The sequence below is a fragment of the Megalops cyprinoides genome, chromosome 23 (assembly GCF_013368585.1).
Source record: "Megalops cyprinoides isolate fMegCyp1 chromosome 23, fMegCyp1.pri, whole genome shotgun sequence".
Classification (NCBI taxonomy): domain Eukaryota; kingdom Metazoa; phylum Chordata; class Actinopteri; order Elopiformes; family Megalopidae; genus Megalops; species Megalops cyprinoides.
The window spans coordinates 12,008,655-12,035,322 of record NC_050605.1 but is presented as its reverse complement, the minus strand read 5'-3'; the positions used below and the strand labels follow the sequence as shown (position 1 = coordinate 12,035,322).

General features: G+C 39.8%; 1 protein-coding gene across 4 annotated transcripts in view; it reads right to left on the bottom strand.

Moving 5' to 3' along the window:
- Positions 1-26,668, bottom strand: part of tfec (transcription factor EC) — a 42,897-nt gene that overhangs the window by 2,974 nt on the left and 13,255 nt on the right. Inside the window, exons 1-6 of one of the 4 annotated variants that reach the window (XM_036517943.1) lie at positions 12,894-13,030; positions 7,289-7,534; positions 6,875-6,976; positions 3,572-3,692; positions 1,450-1,506; positions 357-432 (exon numbers count right to left, since the gene is read on the bottom strand). In XM_036517943.1, the coding sequence (XP_036373836.1) occupies positions 357-432; positions 1,450-1,506; positions 3,572-3,692; positions 6,875-6,976; positions 7,289-7,534; positions 12,894-12,950 (659 nt within the window). In that variant the 5' untranslated portion in view covers positions 12,951-13,030. Of the gene's footprint in view, positions 1-356; positions 433-1,449; positions 1,507-3,571; positions 3,693-6,874; positions 6,977-7,288; positions 7,535-11,865; positions 11,932-12,893; positions 13,031-26,668 lie in introns of those variants that run through there. The other 3 variants (XM_036517942.1, XM_036517940.1, XM_036517941.1) reach the window with 3 other exon arrangements.

Genomic DNA, 26,668 nt, shown 5'->3' with positions numbered 1-26,668 from the left:
CAATACCACTGTGTGTGCAATACGACTAATATGCGATAGATTCAATTGAAGGGTTCACTGAATGCAATGAATACATGAACAGAAATGAATAAAAATGATTTCGTTCAAAGCCGTTTATTTTCCTCCCTTTTCCTCCCCCCATCAGCTGAGGTGTGCTGACATTGGCACTGACATTAAGATGGAACTGTTGCAATACTGTCGCTACACAAACAATATTGTACTATAGTATGTAATTTATCATATACTTAAAACAAAAAAAAAAACACTAGTGCAGGAATTAGGGTATGTAGGATCAAGTAGTCATCCTGTTAGAGAACGAGATATTTATTTTTTCCAAATATATTCGCCACACTTACGGATCATTTGACTTTGGTATCAGTGTTCCGAGCTCCTTGATCCTGTAGTTAATGTTGTACCTTCTTCTTCTTTCGACTGGTGAGAGAATAGACATTTGGAGGGGGTTACTTTGGTTAATTACATCACAAGCCCACTGAAAAAGTGGGCATGTGTGAAACAGGCTGAGTGCATGACCCGTGACCCGTGAACCGCTGTCTGTACATGCTGACCCTCGGTGCAATTAAGTGTACTGCCAGGCCCGGGGTGCCACTGTATGTCACGTCCTGGCATCCCTAATCAAGTCCCTCACATGGCAGTCTTGTGACGAGGAAGCCCTCTTTTATCAATTAGGGGATGCCACAGAAGGCAATGTATACAGCTTTGATTTGACTGAATGCCACCCGCTTTGATTAGATCTCATGATAATCTCCGAGTCCAGAACCATTCAGATGCATTTGGACAATGCCAGTCCCATGTTGGTCTTGACCAACTGATTAGAGATGAATCGGATTAATGTCCCCCCCATCGACCACATTTCCCCACCTCTTTAATGTCATCTTCTTCAAAGAACATTGCCATACCCTCATACTGTGCCTGCCAAATTAACCCTTTAATGTTATATGGAAGCTTGCTTATTACCTTCTGAACTTCCTATCACAGTTCCTATCACGTAGCTCTTAATAATAGCTCATAATATGTCTAACCACTGAAGATGTTCTTAACGTTCAGTAGCATTGTGTATAGCATATCAAAGTCCAAGGCTGTGCTTCACCAAAGGTCTGTAGAAGATGTACATTGCACTGTCATAGTACAGCACTAGGTGGCAGCAATGCACACCTGGTGTCTTTTTTTTTTTTTAAGGAAAAATGATCAGTCTTTGCCTCTTTAACAAAGAGAGTGTGTGTAGTTATGGCATGACAGCTGTGGTTAACCAGTTCATTGTTAATTGTTTCATTCAAAAATACATAGCTAGCTAGTTTACACGGCTATGATTCTAGGGGTCATGCTGACTTAATATTTCAAAATAAAAGGAAATCTGTGCAGAAGTATATAACACGTTTAATTCTAAAATGGTAATAATGAACCTTTTGATTTCTGCAAAAGGAATCTTACTTAAGTTGTGGTTGTCTTTCTTCTGCCTTTCTTTGGCTAGAACTCTTGTGTCATGTTCTGTAAAACAAGAAAAACAGGGATCGGACATTAATAGCTTATTTTAAAAAGCACACACATCACAATATACCTTACAAGCAACATGTTTGTACAACAGCATTTTGACCTGGACCTCTCCACTCCAATATGGAGAGAGATTTGTCCTGCTCCAGAAGCTGCAGAGATTTTCCACTGGCTCAATGTAGAGGCTGTATGCCCTGTTTTTTTACTAAGGCCATAGAAATTTGGTAACATTGAAACCACTCTTGCCCAAAATTATCTCAGCCTCCAAATTCGCTGATGCACCAAAAGGGGAAAATACCCTCAAGCATTCAAATTCACATACTTCCAAATTATGTAATTGGGGCCTTTGATTGGATTTCTCAATTCACTTTTGTTGATTAAATAAGGTCACTTAAACTCTGTGTAACAACCCATTGTCCGCCTGCACACTTATATGAAAAAGATAGTAATTTACTTATATTCTCACTGGAGTGAAAAGATCTGGAGGCATCTTTTCTATTTCCTAAATCAATTAGGTTTACTTGATGCATGACATTCATAAAAAAGGCACAAAGTGTGCTTTGTGTCCACGCCAACAGACAAGGGATACATGCATCTCCACACTATGACCTGGACCATTGATAATTAAGGTATGGAGAACACAGCTGAAAGCCAAACACTGCCAACTTTTACATGAAGCCTTAACTGACAGGACATGCATTTTATCTCACACTGTCACATTGAAATGTCTCCTCATTTTATTAAATTTTCCAAACCCAGCTATTTTGTTTAATACACATGTTGGGTATGGTCATTTTAGATGTCATAAACCACTCAAGATCTTTTTTAATCTTATTCATTTTCATATTGTTCTCATTCTTATTTCCTCTTGGAAGCAGCCAGTGTGTGCTTTAAGTTTCTTTGTGGTTTACAATTCTACTTGTTATTGCAGTCCATGTGTCATTTAAGTGCACCCACAACCGCGGTCCCATTCTATTTGTTCTGCTTTACAGAAGTGTACTTGACCGTTTCAACACCAGTTTGTACAGTCAATACCAACCAAGTCATTAAAATTGCATGCTGTAATTGTTATAACCCAGTTTATAACCAGAAGGCTCCTGATGCACTGTCATTTTATCCTTAAGCAAGGGAAGCCAGGTGCCTCACCAAATTTGCTTCAGTAAATACCCAGCTGTATTAATGGGTAACATGTATAGTTGCTATATAAATAGCTGAGAACAGAATTCATTTCAGATCTCGTACTTCCACAGTTAAGCATGTGCCATTTCCAGGCTGTCAGATAGCTCCTCAGATTAAAAACTGTATGGATGGAGACACACGCCGGGGAAAAAAAAAAAAAAAGAAAAAACTAACAGTAACCGGCTTACTCGGCTCCAACTGTACAGGCATAATCATTTGTGATGAAAGTAAAGTTTGAGATCAATGATGGTGTCCTGCCATGGAGGTAATGGACTATGGCGAGCAAATGAGAGGGATTCCCCTGTTGATAATCAGTCAAGCTCCGTGCGCCAGCCGGCGCTCCTGAGCACGTGTGCTGACTGCCGATCCCTCCGCAGGGCGGGGGGGGGGGGGGGGGGGGGCACGAGCTCGTGCGACCGTGCCCCACCCACCGGTTGGCAGACGGCAAATACATTATCACGCTGAGAGTTTTAATCACATCCCTTGATTTATGACTGCTGAAAGGCTACATGCGTGTAATGCATTTCGTCTTCATTTCGGTCGCTTGCAGCAGGTTTATCTTTCATAGTGCTCGCAAGACTGATGGGTCTTGTTTTTTACTGTCATCGTGATTACTGTTTAAGAGGGTGCGCCATAAAATGCACGTCCCAGGCTTAAGCACTTAAACAAAAGCTATATCACGACGTAGGCAGGCAACAGTTATCAGCGTGTTAAACCCCCCCCCATGTTTGCTTCCTCTTTTTCATGTCCTAAATGCTATTTCATTAGAGTTTCAGATGTAAGTGTGCAATAAGATCTCGTTCTCATAAGTCTTCTCCCTGGAGGTAAGGTCTTATTCGAGAGTGCCAGCGTCCGCTGGAACAGCCTGCGCTGTGTTTCGTACCTGTCGCTTCACGTTTTACAGTGAGGTTTGTGGGACATGAACCGGGTGTCATTCCACCATTAGTGGCAGTCATACCTTGGTCACCGCCGTACACATCCAGCATGCTGCTGTTGAGGGACACCTTGACAGGAGAGGAGAGGGAGGGCGTGAGTGAGGATGGCGGGAAAGCACAGACAAAGACAAAGACAGCAAGCCACGTGGTCGGGCCTTAGAGGTAACACATTCACATCCACACACACCGTGACATTGGGGAACTGAGCACAGCCTTACAACACAGTCCCATTGCCAAAGGACACTCATCTGTCAGAAGAGCAAGGACTCTCATATTTCTATGAGCTTCAGAATAAAAAAAAATCCTTAAAAACAGTTATTTAGCTCTGCATGTTTTTCCATTAAAAAATACAACAATAGCTTGTTTTCTGAGCTGATAAAACCCTTTGAAGTCAAGAGGCCACAGATGTCAGAAGTGTCTCCTCTTATCATTGGTGCCAATCCTTTCTGCCCCAGGGCTTATTAGTGATAGGCAGACATGGGCAATGCTTGATGTGTCCCTCACAGCAACTCTGACCACAGTTTAGCCTGGGCTACAGAGGCCCCTGCATTGCCGTTGCTAATTGGGCCATTATAAGCAATGCAAGATTTAAAAGAACTGTGACCAAGCGGTGGCCTTCTGATTAAAATAGCATCTGCAATGAAAGGGTTTTCTCTTTGGATGGATTGGAGATTGGCTTGGAGGTCTCACATCACTTTGTTGCTCCTCCACCACACGCACTGATGTTTGGTACGTGAATATGACCTTTCTTTCCAGTGATTCCGGAGGAATGAGGATGCCTGACTTTTAGGATAGAGAGCTCAGCAGAGGAGGATTTAGTCAAAATCAGATTTAGCACAAGTCTGTATCTCAGAGAATCCCACAATGTCCTTCTTACCCTTCTGTCTAATGTTGTCTTGTTTGTGAAGACAGGCATCAATCCAGATTAAGCAAGCTATCATGAAGGGTAATATGGTGTTCAAGTCTTGTAAGAGCCCAAAAATGGGTACAACAGATTATGTTGTTAGTGTGTGGTTGTCTATTCATTCCTCCAATATTTCAGTATAAATAAAAGCTTGTGTCATGTCCTCTAATTGCTGGCACAGTAATCACTTCAATCTTTCACCATTTGTGCTCTCGGGCACATTGACATGGGCCAAACCATGTGATGCCTTGTACTGTATGTCTGACTGGAGGAAACAGGGCCATCTGGGCATAGTGTCATGTGAGAAAAACCACAGAGGGTATACAGCACCATTCAGAGCCCAGCTCTCATCAGTCCCATGGCCCAGCCCCTCTGTTTCCCTCTCTTTGCTTGTCAGAATCTCCCTCAGCACCCTCATACACTCAGTCCTCTGTTCAGCTCACATGCAGAACTGAAAGAACTTGCTACTGCTTATGATCAAGATACAGGTATTCGCCAGGATTATCAAGCCATATATGTCATAAATGCCATGTGTTCCCTGCTTAGACTTAATTTGCTTCATATCGCATAACCAGTGGGTTAACAAAGCTCATGTCTTAGGTGCAAGTAGTTTTACATCTGTCTGGAAGCAATCACATGATCGGTTTTAGTCATTGTCCTGCAAAATAACAGGTAAAGTCACTTATTGTAGGTTTAATACTGTTATGATATGGTCTTTGGAAATGTCACTATGTGCTACAAAGACAGTCTGTAAAAAAAAAAAGTTACTGACATGGACAAGGAGTGTTCCTAAGTGTTCCAGTTGTCAAGTAGCCTCACACCTGGAGATAAATTAACACCTGGATCAAACAGCCCTTTGTTCTGACACAGATGTCAGTGGGCATGGGGCACTTGTTTGATTTCGATTCATCCTCTCCTATCACGATGCCTGTCAAAGTTCCGTTATGTTGAAATTCAGACGCTGACACGAATTAGCAAGAAAATGCACAATAGGAAGGTTATTACTCATTACAAAACAATATTAATAATCTAAAACAGTGCTATTCCTAATGATTCAACCACCATATGCATTTATTGTCACACAGCAACCAAATTTGTATCACATATGACCCCATTATTGATGCTGTAAATTGAATTTAAGTATATCTTGTAATAAAAACTCTCTGTGAAGAAGGTTATATTTGCAACCCCTAAACTCAGGCTTTTTCCCCAAGAATTTAATTCAACATGTGTCCTTAACTTTAAAATATATATAAATTATCTTTTCAAATATAAATATAATTTGTTTTCATTCATCTTTGTACTTGCTGAACCCACCAAAGGTGGGTGAATGTCAAAATTTCACAGGACACTCTCTGAAGGTATTTTCTCACTCATTCATGTTACAGAATAGTGACAGCACATGATTTCAAAGCTGTCATCACTCACTTTCTCTGAGTAGCCAAATTAAATAACAATTTATTACATTTACAATAAACTAGACAATAAATAAAAGCTGGAAAAGAAAAGGTCTGTGGTTTAAAAGAAAAACAAAAATCAGCTGGCTAAAAGATTGCATCTCCTGATTGATCCAATAACTGCAATGAAGTCAATGCCTCTACAAGTCAAGCCCTCTTTCAAGTCAAGCAACATTTCATTTCCAATATATTTCTTTCTATTAGATTAAATCTGCCCCTTTAAATCTGAATTGATTCCTGCATTGTTTAATTTAGGTATAAATGCAAAATAATTATGTAACATCTATTTAGGGTTTTATTTCTGTTTTTATAATTTAATATTGCAGTGTAATTAACCACAGCGCTCCCTGTAATGTCAAACCTAAAGCACCACTTTTCAAGAGATCTGAAATTACAAAGCTGTTTTACCTCAGACACAGACTGAGATTGCTTATGATGGACCACCAAGCATGTCATTTACACCTTTCCCTTACTCTGGGTTTGATCAGCAAATCACACACACACATACACACAGAGTTCTGGTTGTCAAGTGTGTCTATGTGCGGTTTTGTCGCATCTGAGCAAACTCATAAGATTTTACTGAATACATCATATTACACATGGCCAATTCAATACTCATCTCCACATCTGCTAATGCTGACTATATTAAGGATCTGAACAGGGTTCTCATTTCTCATTAACAACATGGAATGCAACCACAGTATACATCCATTTAATTTGTTTATATGAGCTACCCAACATATCCCACCAAAGTACCATTGTCAGTTCTTATCTAACACTGAACTAAAATAATACTTTAGGTAGGCTTGGGCTAACTGGGTCAGTGAGATATTGCAATGAGTCTCACACATACACAGCAGCAGAAATGGTTAATTTGTTTCAATACTTACATTGTTTTGCATTATGATGTTAGGCTCCATACATCCCAAGCCCTCATCTTTGAAACCGGATTCAAGGCTAATTAAGTCATCAATAACTTCATCCATTGGAAACTAAAAGAAAAATAATTACAGTCTACTTGTGCATCGTTAACAGTCTCTGAACTTTATGCTTAAAAATTGTTTGTGCATCATGTTTAAATTATATTATTCATGTGGAAATATGATGGACAGCACAGGATGAGGGATATTGGAAACCTAATCCAATAGCAAGTATTTCTTTGCCGCCGTGCCAGAAAAGGAGACGAATTCGAAACGCTTGCCATCAAACTAGTTTCCCCTGAGGTTTGCCGTGATTGAATGTTTGAAGTTATTGATGAGCAGGGGCGAGGTGACCAGGGGGGAGGTGTGTGGCGGTGGACCCACCTCGCTGTCGTGACTGGCAGCCAACGTGAGCAGCGTGACGGGGCTGTTGGGAGTGCTGCTGTCGCTCACGGGGGGCAGGTGCCCATTCCGCATCACGGGCACAGAGCCCAGGGGCTGCCCGGGGTGGGAGTGGGGCACAGCGTGGCCCTGGCCGGCGAGCTTGGAGCCCAGGGTCAGGTACTGCTTCACTTGCTGGGCTTGGGCTTGGTGGAGGTGGAATTTGGAGTTCTCCAGGTGGCTCTGGACCTGTTTCCAAACAGAGAGCCGTTCACTCAGAGCGCACAGGGACAACACAGTCAAGAGTCACCACTCAGATCCCTGGTACTCGGGGTTACAAATAGCACTGTAAGAAATCAGGTATTTGCTCCGGCAAGTATGGCTCCCTGTTGAAAGCAAGAATCGTCCTCACAACTTCAAGATGGTCTGATCATAGTAAGAGTCTGAGCTCCAGGCACAAGAGCTTCCCAAAGTCCCAAAGTACCAATATATTTAGGTTGCTTAACAACGTTTTTCACATTTTTTACTTTTCAAAACATTCAGTGTTTGCTTGATGGTTTAATTCAGATTATCAGATCTTCGTATTTAATCATCTTCACGACTTTAAAAAGCAAATTCCTTACAGAGAAAACACTTATTGCACACTTTATATGATCTTGACAATCACCTTATTTACTGTGGTACTGCTACACGCAAACCGAAAAATGACAATCCTAAAACTATTAAGTTCACATTCTCATCAATAACAGGTTGACCAAACATGCTGGATACAGAGTCCTGCAAACCAAGACAGTTATTAAAATTTGTCTGAATTCAGCATATTTTTAAAGTCCTTACATTCGAAACTCTGGCTCCGTCTCGCATCTTGTAGTAACTACAGTCGGTTAAGTGTGGCATTCTCAAAGGAAACGTCTTCAGTTCGTGTTTAAGTAAAAACTTTTGTAGGATCCCACAGAATGGCTGTCTTCTTGAGCCTGTCCTTAGTGACTGCCAGATCAGAATCTCAGCAGGGACTTTATAAACTAACAGGGCACACTCAATGACCTAATTAGTTAAGGCAAGGCTAATTAGTGAAAGCAAGGCTATCCATTCATTGTATGGCATGATAAGTACTTCAAACAGAAACTCGGTAGATTACTTTGGTTTGATCACAACAGGATATCTAAACTTTGTATATATCACTAATTCACTGGAACCGCCCATTTCTGTTTGTAAGAAGCAGCCAATCACAAACTTGCCTTTTGTTCACTCTTCCTTGGGGGGGGGGGGGGGGGGGGGGTCAAACATAAAAACAGCTTGTTCTCTGTGGTTTTTAAATAACACTATTGCCGTTTTTATCATGGTGCATGTGTAGCTCATTGTCTTGTGTGCACTGCCAAAGAATAACTGAAATGAGTCCACCAATCTGATTTCAGTCAGCTTTATGTCTTCAGCCTATATATAGAGAAAACTGTTTTCTTTTGTGTTCCAGTTCATCATTGTGTAATCTTCTACTTTCACAAAGTAGATAACTATGACTCACCGATAACAATGAGTTATTAATGGTTAACTTATTTCATATTTTTAGAAGTTTCACAAAAATAACAGTGGCATCCCACATGCTCAGAGTAAAAAGTATTATGTTGACTGCTTTGGAGAACAAAGTAATCTCCAAGTAATGGCGGCTTGTAGATACTGTATGTCACTGTCTGACCCACAGACATTGCTGCCGGCAAATGAATTTGAGTTTTTGAGTTTTCTCTTAGTAATTTATGGGAAGGTCAAATTTAATGAACATTTGGAAAATGCTGAATTGCTGCTTTTGTATTTGGCTAATTTTGCTTATATGCTTACACATGTCAGTACTGAAAGGAAGTATCATCCATACAAGACATGTGTATGTCAGTTTTATTTACAACAGAAAAGTAACTGAAGGACTGATGATTATGTAATCACTGCAAGATTCAAGTTGCTTTGCACAGCAGTTGTGATACTGTTTCTTTCTCTATAATTGTACAGCCAAACTCACATATGTCCTAAATCTCTGCACTGTAACAATCAGGTGTGCAAGAATATAGATGGCATTCAATGCCTCATCCTCTATGCAAATTTGAATTCAACAGCACAAATTCTCCCGCGTGTAACAGAACGATGCCAAGATATTACACTCTGCTTGTTATGTATGTGAAGTGTGTCCTTGAATTACTTTTCTGTCAACTGTAAATGCAGGAGACATGCTTATTAAGCAGTTAAGGGACTCATTTAACTAACTAATACTTCTTCAATGAGTAATGCAACCTTGACAAAAGCAAGCCTGTGTATGAAAACACATAAGAGTTGTATCAACAACAGTAGCAGAATATGTCTGAGAGTTTGACATACTGCTACGTAAATTACTTAGAGGATTGTCAACACAGAAAAAACGAGTTCTCTCAGCTATTTCCCCTCTGTCATCCCGTCGGCCATAATGACAGACAGGTTACCCCTGCCCCCGGCTCCTCCCACTGCCTCTGGTATGATGCATTTTGTCCAAGGCTGTATGAAAGTGCTGAATGTGTTTCTCTATATTTTACTTTATTTATTCATGTCTGTAACGTGATGTCTGTTTTTTGTGGAATTTTTTTTTACCATGCACTTCATGCACCGTCAATCAAATTGCTATCGGTGTGTCTTACACTGCACATTGAAAAAACATATTTCACAGTTTTACAATTTTGCAACAATGAATCAAAGAACTGAAATTGATTTTTCTTTTGAATTCACAGAGGCAACAGTTAAAGAATCCTGACTGCCTCGCAGGCTTTGTGCTGGAGAATATGCAGAATACCTCTGTGTGTGTGTGTGTGTGTGTGTGTTTGACACGTGTGTGGTTTATTGGGATTAACACCTGCAAATTACGGGAATACACAGAGGAACCCGGGCCTGTGAAATACTGCTTAATTGGCCCCTTTTACATTCTTGTTTTTTAATTGCGTGTAGCTGTTGTTGTTAAATACACATCGGCCGCGCTTTATTAATTTCAAAAGGTTATTTGGGAAAGAAAACCTGTCACAATTTAAACAAAGGGTGTGAACAGTTCTGTCATGGAAGTTTTTCAATTAGCAGTTATGCATTCTGCTATTCACTACTTCTAAATTTTACTGCATTTTAGTCAAACATAGACAAATTATTGTTGTTTTGTTTAATGTGTTTTATCAAGTGAGTGTATATATATTTACTCCTTCATTTACAAAAAAGCACACTGGAAAACAGTTGAACAGCGATATCAAGCTAAATTTAGCAAACTATTTTATGTCTTTATTTTATTTTATGCATTATTTATGTTACTTATGGAATTATCATTACTCTCTGAAGGTTGCTTTAAGATCCTGTGGTCATGCTTGGTCAGCAGTCCAACAGATACTTCCCAGTAGGTGAAATCAAACACAACAGTCAATTCTGCAAAATGATTCCCCAGCAATAAGCAATAATACTGCAAAAGATGATGAAGAAGTAGTCCACTTCTGTTTAGGGAAATTAAGATTGTGACATTCTGAGCCCTTTCTAAAAGGAAAAGGTAGAGTGGGATGTTGCTTTTGTCAGTTGGATGCATTACAAGAGATGATGGCATCAGATTAAATGATAATTGCTTCAGCCCCAATCCAATACTTCCTTTACTATGACCAATTTATGTCTACTTTAACTCTAAATCACCTTACAGTAGTAGTAAGGTTTATTAAAGGTGTCTGTCAAATAGATAGACAACAATATAATAATGTTAAGGATTACTGTTGGTGTTTGCACAAATATAAAAATATACTGTACACCACTACAATCCATTTAAAAAACTGAGATGTTTAAATCTCAGTAATGGAAGTTATTTTTATGCTGTCCTGCTTCAGAAATCTCACACTTCTCATTTCTGTAAATGTGTTAATTGCTTAAACCTTGCCAGCGAGATAGGAAGTCGTTTCACTTCTTGTTATGAATACCATGAATTATTTCACAGATCATACACAAAGACAAATTGCAGGTCTACTAAGTAAAACACGTTATAATTGTTAATCATTTTGTGAAAGCACTGTACACTACAAGTACAGAAATAACCTGGCTTCTAAAGTCATTGGAGTCTGTGCAGTATTTTACAAAAGGTTGCATGCACAGCAGTAACACAATACATTATAATTATGAAAATATTTCATGTGATCTACAAATAGTACAGTTCTCTGTGACAAATTTGTATGTGTTGGGTACAATAAAATGCTCAGCACTTTTTTTGAATGAATCATCCATGTGCATGAATGTTACAAACAATGTTACATGAATGTTACAAAATTCAAATATTCAATATGAATATATCGAATCTGATCCTATATTTATTTCAATTTTGAATACTGGTGTCATCTACCTTTAACCATTGATGAAAGCAAGTTTAGAAGCAAAACTTCATTATTTCTCTTTTAACTTGTAACTGTCTTATACTGTATTATAATCCAGTAGCCAGTTGAAATGCAAAATAGTTCCTTAAGAAAAGCTTAAAAAGCAAACCTGCATCAAAACCATAAAATTAATTAGGTGGATATTGATATGATGCCAATAATAGAGCATAATATTTAAATTACCTTACAGAGACCTCTCCTAAATTTAGGTGAATCCTCAAAGTTTCTGAGTGCTGCCATACATTTCAATGGTCCTTGAGGAACTGTTGAGAGTAGGGGAATCTAGAAAGTGATTGCTTAACTATGTTTCACTATTAGCCTATTACATATCTAGTTTCACTTCAAAAAAATTCTCAGTTGTGAAACAGTGGAGTTAGTCATTTTGAAATATGTAAGTCATAATAAAATAAAACTTTAATGGCCCCCTCCTCCCATCTCTCATCACACTCTTGCACTTCCAAGATGTGTTAAAAGCTATTTAGCCCCCATATGTATTTTGAAAAATAATGGCGCTCAGAGGCAATGCTTTTAAAGGTTGCACTTCGAAACTGATAGTGTGTGGATTTTGCAGACAGAGCTTCCACTATCATTGCAAAGTCTGCAAATCAAACAGGTTTGCGTGTAACCACATGGCACAATTCCTCAAAGGGGAAGGGATGACTTAGCGCTACAGACTGCTGATCCACATATTCACAAAATTATGGTGACCATTACCAGCTGTAGTTTCCTCCACTGCAATCAAGCACCACTGTTGCAATACTTTCATTCCTCTCTGCATGTTCATGTTTTCTTAGAATGCATTGGTTGCAGCCTACTTGCCATGTTTTACATTTCCAACAAAGAGCATCATCCTTGACTGAATATTGTAACTATATCACACTATGCAACCAAAATTCATTTTATATATCCAGTTAGTCTCCACTGAAACACTGGTCCTCTTCACAGTTTCTCATGGGCGCATGGTAAGAAAGTAAAGCTAGCGTTAAAGTTAATATAGTCTATGTGGAGCTGTACCTTCATGCTGCGGGTAATAGCCTCAATAAAGAAATCATGTTTTCTGCTGAAGCTTACAGACACAGCGCACACCATCACAACCAGCACGCCCCCCACTCAGCAGCACCTACTCCTTAGTCCCGGATCTGAGATAAAGCAGGACCATAGCTCTTTGATAATCCTGCCCAGAGCCATCCCTGCAAAGTGGTGTTACCTACCGGCATCAGCTGGACTTCTGTCAGCGAGATCACTTTGACAACACAGCAGCGACTCATGGCTCACGTATGTTGGCTACGAGAGAGAGGGAGCGCAGAAGAGAAAAACGACAGAGGCTAAAGGAGAGAGTACCGGGAGACACAGCTAGGCAGCCGTGACTGTGACTATGGATGTGGGGCTGGAGCAGATGCCTGGGGGGCCAGGGGGTAGAAAGGAGAAGTAGGTGCTGAAGGATGTGTTTCCTGAGCAGTGCGAAAAGACCTACACCAAAAGAAATGACACAGCAAGTTTGGGGAAAAACCGCTTCCTATGAGTGTGTTTGCAGGACACCGCAAAGCAGGCCCAGAGCCACACAGCCAAAGCCCTGACGAAGGCAGAAGTTCAGACAGGGGGGTCGAATGTGTTCCTGCCCCTTGTCCTAACGCTTCTTCCCTTTGCCTCTCCATACTGTCTAGCTCAGCACATTCCCCTTCCTCGAACCCAGGGTATCTCACTGACAGCCACTTCCTTCAGCACTCAACTACAAACAAGGTCTCCACTGGATCTGAAATCACATAGCACATCCAATCAGCCCTGAACAATGTAGTGGGAGAGGTCACCCGGGGGCCGGGGTGCTCACTGGTGTCTTTCTCGGAAGACTCGTACGCTTACTGAAAATCGCAAAAATCATTTGATAAACGAAAGCCAACCAATGGCCAGCTGAGGAAAAAATAAGAAGTTAATCAGGTGTCAAGACTTTTGGAAACCTGCTGTTGGGTCTCTTAGGCCCTGTTTATACTTGGTTTTAAAATGCGTCTTGGGCGATCGGATCACAAGTGGAGAGCTGAGACACATCGCCGTTTACACCTGTGTCTAACATGTGTTTCCAAGGGGCCCAGCTGACCACTTGTGTTCAGATTTCGTTACTGCCTACGTCACCCTGCCTATGTCAGTCTCTGTTGCCAGATTTGTTTAGCACGGGCTAGCTAAGAAAACAAACATGTTTCAAGAAGTAATATACATGTACAGCTATTCCAACTGTTGAGATTAGCAGGACAAAGTCATTTGCGACTTGCAAAAGAGCGCAGGACAAGACGAAAAAGGAAGAATGTTAGAAAAGCATTTTTTCGAGCGTTGGCGCTCTGTCACCAAAACAACCACCACATCCTGCATTGATGACGTATTTTCCTGTTACATCCTTGTCGGGGACACATTAAGGACGCATTAGCGTTTACACTACGAAAGATATGTCCCAGACCACCTCAGCAAGTGGTTTGAGTGATCGGATCACAATGCGTCTTGGTGGTCGTTTACACTTGTATTTAGCACTGTCCACTTCTGATCCGATCGCCCGAGACACATTTTAAAACCAAGTTTAAACGGGGCCTTACACCCATGTCATGAAACACTCACTTTGAGATTTGATTTTTTTTTTGTTTCAAATTCTGTACCTGAACATACATAGTACATCTGATTATCAAGATATGTAGGGGTGCAGGACTAGACATATAGGTCACAGTAGTCTACCCCATTACAGATTATCAATACCACAGATGATGGACAGTTGAATTGCTTTTGACACACTTAACTAAACCTATCAGAACTGATTACATGTACAGTTAATGCAATCTATGGGACATTATGGTGATTGAATTTTAAATGTGTCAGTAAACATGCAGTCTCAACAAGGCAGTAACAGTGTGTTTTAACACTCCGTTTAGCTAGCAATCAACTCACATCTCTTTTAACTTACAGTAACGCAACATGTCATGTGTTTTATGACTGTGACATTGTAATTGCCCATATCCTCAGACACCAGGGGAACTTCTTTCTGTTGTTTATTTTTTTTGTTCTGTTTTTTTTTTTTACTGCAGGAAATGCTTGAGACAAATTTCATTTACTGGCTATAGCAGCACAAACAATATTCACAGGGCACTGAATGTCTTTGACATAAAACAAAAAATATTTTTATTTGTGTACGTGACATTTTTATCACTCTCATGAAATTGAGTGGAGCTCCAGGGGGCACAGTAACGTGTGAAAATCTTTTTTTCCCACCGTTATTTCAGCCATTAAGCAGTCTAATGTCATTCAGGTTGCTTGCGTGCTTTTTTTGATGTGCACAGCAAATGGTTTAAGACAAAATAAGAGCAAGTTGGGAATTTGAGAGTCAGCATCTCCTCTGTAGGGCCCTTTACCTGAGAGGCAGTTTTGGTGCTTGTTTACTCCTGGTGAAAGTCAACGTTGGCCATTTTCCTCTCATCTGAGACCACAGACAGAATGCTCACCTTTTGTTAGTTCCACATACAATATGTATAAAACATGAGGGACTTCCTGTAAGAGCTGGGCTGCTTCTGAGACAAGACTTCAAAGTGCAGCTTCCACATCTAAGAACTGTTTTATCCAAGTAGAAAAGGAATGCATGATAGCTGCCACACTTTAATGATTTATATATAAATTAAAGATTACAGCAATTTTAGCCACATTATGTGTGTGCCAAAGTGTTACCTAGGTGCTCAAATGGATTCAATACACTGACAGGAAATGACTGGAATCTTTAGTTGTACAACATCAAAAAAAAAAAAAAACTATACACAGTAAATATTAATTTAAATTTAGAAATCCACTTTTACTTTATAAGTATCAGCTTCTAGTGTGTTCTATTTAGATCCAAATATTCACCATTCAAACTTGTGTAATGTAGACAAGCCACGTGTTGCTTGTTTTCTGATTGCAAATATTTAAGACCACTCCCTGTGGCCAATAGAATGCCAATGAATAATGAGTAATTACATTTTATGTATTTACATTGCATTATGCTTCAATATATGCAGAATAAATGCAATGTTTCAGATGGCATTGAAAGATTCCATCTTTCATCGTCATGACTAGTAAAACTAAAAAATTGCATAAATTGGTTAAATTCATCTCTGATAATTCCCACAAATGCTTCAGATGAAGTATTCCTGTCACAGCTGGTCAGTAACTGGTTTGGATGTATCAATCACGGCCTTTGTAGCCACCTGCCCCAGCCCAAGGAATGCTTACAAGCAAAAAGAATCGCAAATATAACTAGCAGCAATTTTTCCGTAAACCATTTCAAACACACTAATAGGTTTGTACACTGACAGAAAGATGAATAAAAGACATTCATCCCAGTCATTTCAGAAGAGATGCAATTAGAAGAAATAAACTAATATGATTTTCCCTTTAAATCAATTATGAATTCCCTGACAGGGATCACAAAGCATCTGTTCACCAGGACACCTGAGCGCTTCAAGGTCCATTTCTTCAGTTCCCAACCATTCAATTAGCATGCAGATAGCTTTAATTGTAAATCCAACATAAGCTTGCCAGTGTTCTAGTAGGGAGCAGAGTCATTCACAGACATCAGCAACTGACCACGGTACATTTTTGTTGCAGCACTCTCTGCTTAGGAATGTTCACTTTGTTATGAAATTACATGGATGAGTACAGTTTGTGGCTTCAACAGAATCCACTGGAAGGTTTGATTTTAACTCAGAGAAAAGCTGAACCTGCTAAATTCGTCATTTATTATTTTCCAATTGCAATACTTAACTGTTTTTCACTAATTGCCGCTAGCCTCACCTGATTGCTTCGCCTACTTCAGTTTCACAAAATCATCATACAAAGCACCATGGACCAAGGGCTCATGGGAAAAAAGTTTGCCGTTGAAATATTTTGAAAGGGATTCTTTATCTACCCAAGGCTAATGACAGATTTGTGGAAAACCATGATTTCCAGAAATGTCCACCTTTAGGTAAACTTTAAGTTAACTCTTCCTTCTTTAGGTGATCTCAGAATATTTTGTGTTCCAACACAATCTTATCTGAATTTCTATTGATGACAAAGAAGGGCTATGAGAATTCACTCATGGACCTTAATTCATGATAAAGAAATGTATGTGTTCAGTGTGGTTTTAATTACAGAAAAGAGAAAACTGAGAGGAAGTGAAATTGCCTGTAGACAAATGACAAAATAAAAAAATAGATTTTTTTAGCAAGACTATAATTAAGTGAAGAATGTGTTTCTGTTTGAGAGTAATTTAGCTCATGTTCAATGCAAAATTATCAGTAGGAATCTGTAAATTTGCAGGCATTACATGGATAGTGTAATACCAATACATGTAATCGCTGTAGACATAAAGCCAACTTGAAGTGTGACGACCAAAGCATCACACTATTATGTGTATACATATTATACTAACAACACAAAATTGCACTGTAACTACTCATCCCTTTGATGTGTATGTTCATAACAACAGAACTGGGACTGTGGGAGAGAGGGTATTAGTATTTGTCTTTAGGATTGTTTAAATTGAGGAGCTCTCTTCGTCCAGCAAGCCATGTCTGTTTTCTGTACTTGTTTAGTTAAGTAGCTAGTTATGTAAGTTAGCTCAGGAGTTAGCTCAGTTGTCTGTTGTTTCCCAGCGCCTTCCACAATCAAGGCAAGTGTTACAGATTTGTACTACACAAATTATGGAGCCAGCTGTCTTTAAATGGCAAACTTAACACTTCTTTACATTTTACTTGCCCACAATAATGCTGACACTATGATGTCTTGACTAAAAAGCCAGTTATTCAGGGTAATGACATCAGTCTGAAACGGTCCTGTGAAGCTGACCTTTATATTTTCAGATTAGCCACTCCCAGGAATACAAGGAATATGGGCCAGCCCACTGTAGCAGGCTTAGATGCTATGTATGTTTCGTAGAAAAAAATTGTCTTGCAATTCGTATGTGTTTGTTTCCTAGCTAGCTGCCAAACAGGCACACCCACACACACTAATCCTACTTGGACAACTGAATGAGCCTCCGATATAGATAGCTAGTCAGCTAATTATGCATCACCATTAAGTTCTTGCTAGCTAAGTTTGCTCCATATTTACAATTTCACTAGCAATGTTTGAATGATATGAATTTGTTTGTGAAATGTAATTCACAAAATTAAAGTTTTTTTCTGTTTTTGTGTAGTGTTCATGAAGACTTTGTACATGGTCTTGCATTATTTTCTTGCTGTTAAAAAAAATCACGAAAGACAAAAGCAACAAGGAATATCATTGGCAGCTTTTACAGAACCCAGAGTAGTGAAAATTCCAGTCACACCTGTGTCCATACTTTCTACCAGAGACACTTCAACTATGCACACACCAGTGTGTCCTCATAGGCCAAAGCGTTAAATTGTATTTTAGCATTTTTACAGGTAGTGTAATAATAATACATGCTACTGCTATAATAGTAACACAAAACCACAGTTACTACTTACAGTACTGTTAGTAGTTACAAATTTAATGTAATGAAAAGATGTTACTGTATAATTACAAAGTGGTACACATGTGAAACAGATGTGAAATAAGGCTTTGTGCTTTTTGTTATTAAATGTTATCATCTAAGCTGAAATTGGTTACGGCAGTCACTATAGGGAGTACTCATTCAGAGCTGTATCATGTGTGGTGTGGGCTCATTCAGAGTAATGCAGACTCATATATCTGTATATCATGAGTGGTGTGGACTTGTTTGGAGTGGCATCATGTAGTAAATATCCTAGCATTTGTGCTGGTGGATTCAAATGCAGCTGAGTTCTAACTTGTAAGCACCAGACATAATTAAGGCAGTAGCATTCCACAACTTTTGGTTTTCGGTAGAGTAAAATATATTTAACTTTTTTTTCAAGTGCACAAAAAGTGCATTTGCAGGCTAAATTTTGCCAACCACTGTTCAAAAGCTTTCGCTGGATATTCATTACATCCCTAATTCGATTGGAGAAAATTAAATAATGCAATAGCTGTTTAATGAGAACTAAGCAGAAAATTAGATCAACTTTGACCTTACTCGAACTAATAATAAGTGGCTTAGAACATGTACAAAGGAGCGTTTGTGATGTGTATCTCTAAGACATGCCATTTGAATGTGGATGTTGTGACTGATTAGCTACTCAGCCACAGCCCTTGTACATCTCAGCGCACAAACCAAGGTGAGAACAGTACAGCAGTCAGGTCACTCTGTTCCAAACTCAAGGACGATTTGCCTGATGTGCCAAGTCTGTACAGTGACCTTCTTCTTTGAGTTCAGCAGCAAGACTGCGGTACAAACTCGGATTAAAAAACATGCACCCAGGGGATATGAAGCCCCCGAGTCAAATTCCAAATTAAGGGCAAAGGTCAAGGCGGTCCCGTGCCTTCACAGATTCACACATGGAGCTGTGTGGAATTTAACCCTAATGAAAATGTTACTGATAAGTAATGACAGCAAAACACCTTTCAGAGACATGTTCTTACTAATAAAAATCATGAACAAAAAGATGGCTCTTGGCATAAGACGATTTTAGCCGATAAAAACTTTCATCTGACCGATGAGGTGCACTGAGAGAGCGCTCACTGTAACCATCTGTAGTCCTTAATCAGTACATTATGTTGGGTTCATTCATACACTACTACTGTGCTATAAATACCTTCAAACAAAAGCACTTTTGTGAGCCAAGCAAATCCTTTGTCTGCTGATAACAGTCGGAAGCATGAACTTTCTCTAGACTGTGCTGGCTTTCAGATGTGGTAACTTTATTTTTATAAGTTAATAATAGAAATCTTAATATTTAAGAATTTCTTTAAAGATTACAACTCTAATTGTCCAATTTACTGTAAATTTGATCAATATAATTCCCAAAATTTAATTAATCAACCGGGCCCGAGTTTAACTAGCTGGCTATTACAGAGGAGAATCTGAGGTGGGCACAAAGTATGTACTGTACTGGCAGGTCATGCACTGCAGTCAAAGAGTGGCCTTGTCTCTCGCAGGGCTTTTGTTTTAATGTTACTGTCTGCAGCCGGGATTGAAGGCCCAGATAGTCACGGAGAAAATCACAGCTGGCTTGTAAGACATCAGATAAGCTGATTTTTATGCTGTTCCATTATTCGTTCAGAGGGGCATGCAGACAGACTTTTTTTTTCAGGTTTCGCATCTCTAGACTTCCACAGGTTGATCTGAGGCGAACTGAGTGAAAGTGTATTTCACAAAGTGCCTGCCATGAGCTGAGGCAGGTGCACTGGCACTTATCTGCTCACGGCTCACAGGAAAACTGCACAGAGACCCAAAAAAAATGTCGTTTGTTCCAATTTGTGTCATTTGCAATGGTTGTTCACAGCAGATCTTAGGAATGCCATGAACATGAATATACTAATTTGAGTTAATTACATATACTACCATGAGATAACTGGAAATGTTTTTTTTTCTTTTTAACTGTACTTCTTTTCTTTAGCACTGTTTGTGTTCATGGGTGAAACATTGGGCAGGAATGTCATCAGTGAATGTGTCATTCTCCTCACAGTACAAGAATGCGGTAACTGAACAAAAACGCTATGTATGATTCATTATTTTCTGTGACAAAAGTTTCTTGACTTGCTTTTTTTTTACACAATGCCTCTAACAAAATGTGTGTTGTTAATGATACAACAGTGAAATCACTGGTCATTACAGCACATTGGGTATTTCGATGGTAGCTTCAGAGAGCATGTAACTTCGCATTCCTGAGATGTTTTCAGTTGTAAACTTTTTTTCAGGCCGCTACAACCTTATCATGATCTGATCTGCAGAAGAAAGAACCGGCGTGAAGCTAACGGAAGAGGACAGGTCTCCTTTCATCACAGCAGGCAGCCCTTTAGACCAAAAGAAAGACTTAAGACTCATTAGGGTATTAATTGCTTGAAATGGCATTCCCAGGTATGGGAAATCTTTAAAGGGAGAGAGAAAAAAAACTCTTCAAAGTTTGTTTGAACTTCTGAGGTGTTTGACGAGCTGATAGGTGTGTTATTTTGAGTTTGCAGTTACAATCAGAACATTCATACGAATTTATTCTTTCTGCAAATTTTCATGTAGCAGATTTCGCAGTTATGGCAAGGCTGTGCTCGAGCGGAATGTTCCTGCTTCACTTCTGAGCATGCTCCCTTGCCTAAACAGTCAGGTTTTTTTCCTCTTATTGTGTCATAGCGGCAATTGAATTAAGCCCTTTGTCGATGTTTGCGTAATTAGATAAAATTACACGTGATTTAATGTTTCGGGTCCTGAATCGTGCCCTTTGACGTGGCAGGCATCTGTAAATTCGGTAAGCGATTTGAAATGTAGACGGGCGAAGGTGAATAGTTTTCAGTGTTCCTGTGTGGAATGTAACACTGCACACTTGCTCTTTCAGAGCCATTCACTACCAGAATAGAAGCTGCATTTTTGTTCCTGTAACTTAGTTAATACTTTTCTTTGCATATGCTGACTAGATATGTGGGTTTTAACGTATGTTTAAGTTTGCATTTTTCCTTATGAGGGGACCTCTTCATTTTATGTGGATATCATATAAAACAGTTTAGATGCCCACCGTTATGGTCAGGTCACAATATAATGTCAAAGCTGACATTTTCATTTTCAGTTTCCACAATAGTCTTTCAGTTGACCATAAAATACAATACAATAGAAATATTTATAAAAAAAAAAAAAAAAAAAAAGTTGTGGTAATGAAAATTTTTTTAAAAAATGATAATCAAAAGTCATCACTCCTCTTGTTATTGCCCCCTTAATCAGTTGGAGTGTGTATCCAGCTCAGATGGTTGCTAGGCTACACAATCTGCCCCCATCCCATGTTTCATATCAGGCTCACAGGGGTGACTTTGAACTTGACCACTGCAGCCTCCCCACAGCCAGGGTGAACTGGCCTCTGCCGGACGCAGCTCCTGCTGACCCAGCTAACCTACAAGAGCGTAGCGGGACCAGTCCCTGAAGCCGCTGCACATGGGGCCAGCCATACCAGAGCTGCATGAGGAAATGTCAGTGCACAACTAGTGCTGACATTGCAGTGCGTGCACAAAAACAGGAGGGTTTGTGCAGGAAGGCACTTCCACTTGGTCAGTGGCTGTGAGAAAAGTGCAATATTGGTGTCAACACGGAGAGAACTGAGAAAAGTCCCAAAATGATCCAATACTTTTTCCACAGCCTCTGTGCCTCTTTCTCTTTAGAACAAAAAGTCAAATTAATCTGTCATCTGACAATCTGCCTTGAGCCATCAATATTCAGCAGGCCAATGTACTGGAAATTCATGTCTAAGATTTAAATGCTTTTTTTAAAGCCATTTTCATCTTTGGAAAATATTGCGTCATGAAAAATCCACATATAGTTTTTACATTTATAATTTATACCCCAAAATTATGTCTAGAACTCTCTTTTTTGTATCCACATTTGGAGAGCACTGATCACCAGTATGCATGTCATTCTTACATATTTCTGAACATTCATTATAAAATTGCATGCCGAAGCCCTGACTAACATTACGTCATAGCAGCAATGAAGAGTACTAACAAGCATGTATCAACCAGCAAAACAATAAATATCATTACTAGGACTACATATAAGCCATTCTTATAGATAAACCTCTCTTATGTTCCTGATCTAGACCCATGAACACTGCATTTTGACAACATTCAAGGATTTAATCCAATCGGCAAAATATACAGGACTGAACATTAATGGATTATTGCTCCCAATAATTCCTGCTCAAAGACTAATTCCCCTTACTTCCCACTCTCCTTTAATAGGCATATCAGATTAACTTACCTGTCCATACCAGTTATATTCCAGCATTATGAGGAGATGATTGTTCTGAATTCGCCAACAAAAAGTTTACTGCCCCTTGCACTCTCAAAACACAAAACAACTTTCCCTCTCCAGACTGGTGTGTCTGAAGGTCTACAACTTCCACTCCACCATCAGCTCTGCCACAATTGCAGTCTTGTTGAAGTGTTGCCCTCTCAGAGCTTAGACCTGTTGATAATGAACCTGAACCTATTATTTTGAGTCAATGAATTGAAAGAAATAGGGCAAAGAATGAAAGCCACAGGGCCAATTACCAACATTCTTTGATGTATTACTCGCCAGCACTCACCAAATCACTCTGTGCCTTTGTCTTGATCCCTTGTGTTATTCATTAATTATTCTGGCGGGGTCAGAGGTCGGATGGCTAATTGTGCAGACGGCCTAACTTGGTGGGGATTCTCCTAACACTGACACTCTCCCTGGCTGTGCCCAGCCACCTTGCATTATGCCAATTAATCCAATTCTTGGCATTTTTTTGTCCAGCCTCCCACTCTCTTTATGTTTCATAATCTCCGGCTCTGATGTTTTCATCAGGGCGCTCCGAGCTGTGTAAGAGCTGCCACGTTTGTCTTCCCCTGAGGGGGGGGGGGGGGTGTTATTATTCCGCCCCACAGGACGCTAGTGGCTTCAGATGAACTGAGATGGACAGATAAACCCTGCAGGCTTCCAATACACAGCACCTCTGCCCCTCATCACCTGCAGATCTCCTCCAGAGAGCCCTGCTCTTCCCCTCAGCCCCTGAACACTAGCTTCAGCTTTCCCTGACAGCAGCACTACACCTTGACCACTGCACTGCGCCAACCGCAAACTTAAACTTTATGTCAGTTTGAGCCATTAAAACGGCCCACCAACCCTTGACAGAGATGGACTGTAAATACTAGGAGCCATGTTTAAAGTGTGCTGAAATTTGGTGCAGTTACCTAACGCAGGACACAATGTAGGACACTATGTTTAATATTGTGATTTTGAGCTGGGACAAGATATATCCGCGTTTTCTCTGTTCAGGTTGTCATGCTGTACTGACCAATCCATATATACCTTTCCTGAGCTACAATGATATGTTTGCTTCACTTTAGAATGGGGACTTGATTGCCTGATGATATAAGACATGTCATTACTGATTGTTACTGTTCCATGTTGTCTGGGTGCTCTATTTGAATTTGTAGGAGAGGAACTAGGAGGATAGAGGACTGGCCCCTTTTCTGGCTGTGAGCAAATCATCTATATACAGTAGTTGTAGTCTTAGTCTTGGCTTTGAAACATTGTCCTGCTTTTGGTTTTTTACTTTTGTCAAAAAAATGCTTGGTCTCGCTCTTGACCATACATGAAGTTATGTATACATGCTGTATACAAATGCAGTTGGTTATGCTGTTGTTGTTGTAGCTAAATCTTAATAATGCAGTCTTATTTTTGATTTCATCATTTTATAGTATTATATTGACAGGAGGAGCACTGCCATCCAGGCTGCTATGTGTTTTACCATGCTTGCAATCCCTATTACAGTGCTAAAAATCAACTCATAACCATAGTGTGTCTGTATATGATGGGACTGTTTGGGTGATGTTCTCTCTTCAAATTTCTTCTGAAAGAATTGCTACATATTTAATTTAAACCAATTAGCGTCATGAATTCAGTCTTATATTTACAACTACTGCTGTGTATCCAAGTGACATTTACAACATCCACCAACATAAGATTTCATTTCCACTGAGTGTCATATCAGCTGGATAATGGAGCATGGTGGCCCAATAAGGAAGCCTTCTGAGACTGCGGACAAGATGCAGAGCCCTAGAGAGCTTCTTATGAGACAGAAAACAAAAGAAATATTATTTTGTAATAATAGAGAAGAGAGTTATTATCAGATGAACTTCCCACTGAGGGGAAGTAGAAAAAAATCAATATTTTCAGCTTACAAATACACTCAGTAAGTTAGAACACTTGTTAAATAAGCTTTTATTTAGAGCAGGGCAATGGGGGAGGTTTTTATGCATAAAAGAGTAACTAATTGAATGACATTTCTCATCCACGCATCCATCGTTTTGTGGTTCCACCTTAATCTTGTTATCAAATAAGTGAAATGTTGTCTAAATGTCATTTATTTCCTGCCCCACAGATAATGGTGCTGTTTGTGGTGGCAGAGTCCTGCCTCTTGATAGGGTTAGCTGAGGTGATCCCTCAGAGTACAAGGCCTCTCTGTCGTTAAACCCCAATGAGACATACAACAGCCCTATATGATGCAAATATGTATTATTATTGATTCATATCATCTAACACATTCACAAAACACAATTACAGTTATTGTCATTTTATAGTTCCTTTATGTTTATTCATGAGTGTGTTGAGTTGTGTGAGAGCTGTGCGCGGTAATTCTGTAATTCTGGTCTTTAGGAACAAATGTAAACCTTTCAGGGCTTAAAATTAGCTCAGTTATCGGTGCTATTTTTGCTGTAAGCTACTTGGATCTAAAGGAAAAGTTCAAAGTAGCCTTAACTATTTGGAATCTGGGAAATTTAACCCATTGGAAGTACCATTTACCATTCACATGATTCAAAGGGTTAAAGATTAGGCAATTTAATCCAATCAAAGAAAGAAACACATGTTCATTGAGGTGTGCTTCTGACATTTACATGCAGTGCTGTTCTGGTGCACCAATATTTTGATATGTTTGATGCACATTTAATGAGCGTGAATGCATGTATATTAGGGCTGTAGCCATCATTTGAGTACCAGTCGTACCAAATTCTACCAATCATGCCAAATAATTAACTAAAGCCTTACTTGATAACTAATACTTCAAATTGATGAGCTTCCAAGAACAAGTTAAATATTGTGATGTCATGTGTATGCACAAAGCCAGAATATGTTCATCCATCCCTGGTTATGCTCCGTGTGTCTCTCATTGCACCTCTCCCCTTACTGACATCTCCTGCGTGTTTATTTGTGTGTTTTTTGGGGGGAAAAAAGGCATGGGACCTTGGTTAAATGGCCTGTACAGTAGATGTGTGCTGTTTGTAAGAAAGAGTAAGATCCTGATTATTTCTGGAGTGTATCAAACCCTCTGCAGAAAACTACATTTGATAGGTCTGCACATGTTCCACCACAAGGGATGAGTCTGTGAACTTTGAACACTTTAGGGACAACCTCCTCAACCAGCTTTTTGTTACAATAAAGGACGTGAGTGGCTACCTATCTAAAATTATCAGGCTAAATGCACAGTATACCTTTCATAAGTAGCAAAGACTAACTACACAGCTAGCCAGTTACACAGGTTAAAAGGACATAAAATATCTAGCCAAGAAACAGCATATAGATAAAGAATGTGTTCAATATTGTGAACGCTATGCTAGCTAACCAGCTAGTTGCAACCATCAACCCTGTTAGCACATTGTGAACAAAGGGGGGGGCATCTTTTGTAATGTCTGTAGGCCTATGTCTAAATATGCTAGTGTATCTAAATGTAAAATATCTGATTAATCAAGTGACTTTTTTACAACTATTTTTTTGTTTTTAAGTGTTTGTGTGTGCTAACTGAGTAAAGAGCAATCCAGAATAAAGCCCCCTCCTCTACACATCAAGCTGACAAACAACCCTCACTTCTTTCAGCACAGACCCCCACACTGAAATGGGGCTCCATGCTACAGCTCGACACTACTGGGTATTCCGTGCATTGTACCTTTCTTTTGAATCCTATTAGTGCCTGAACTTGGTTTAACTGAAAAAGACTGCCGACTTCACTCAATTAGCCCTAATAGGATTAACCGTTGGTATGGACTGGGAGGTTTAAATAGGAATGGAATTTTGGCAGACACCTGCTGCATGCACTGCATTAATCTCATAAAGTCTAGTATGTAGCCTTGTTAATGGAGCGTTGATTCCAGGGGCTGTGTGTTTCAGAGCCGAACAAGCGTCTGAAATGAGAGCGGCCTCTGTCCCCGGCTGGCACGGCGGCAAACACGGCATCCGGGAGAGGGACATCTGTGAGCACAGGATAGTGTATGGGGGGAGGGCTGCAGGGCGAGCTTTACCACCCTCAGAATGCGCTGTGTGGCCCTCTTTCAGAAAACCCATTCAGCTCTCTGTAAGTGCCCGAATTGCTCCGCGGAACACAGGAACTAAGGTACCCTCTTCCATGCGCAGCGGCCCTAAGGA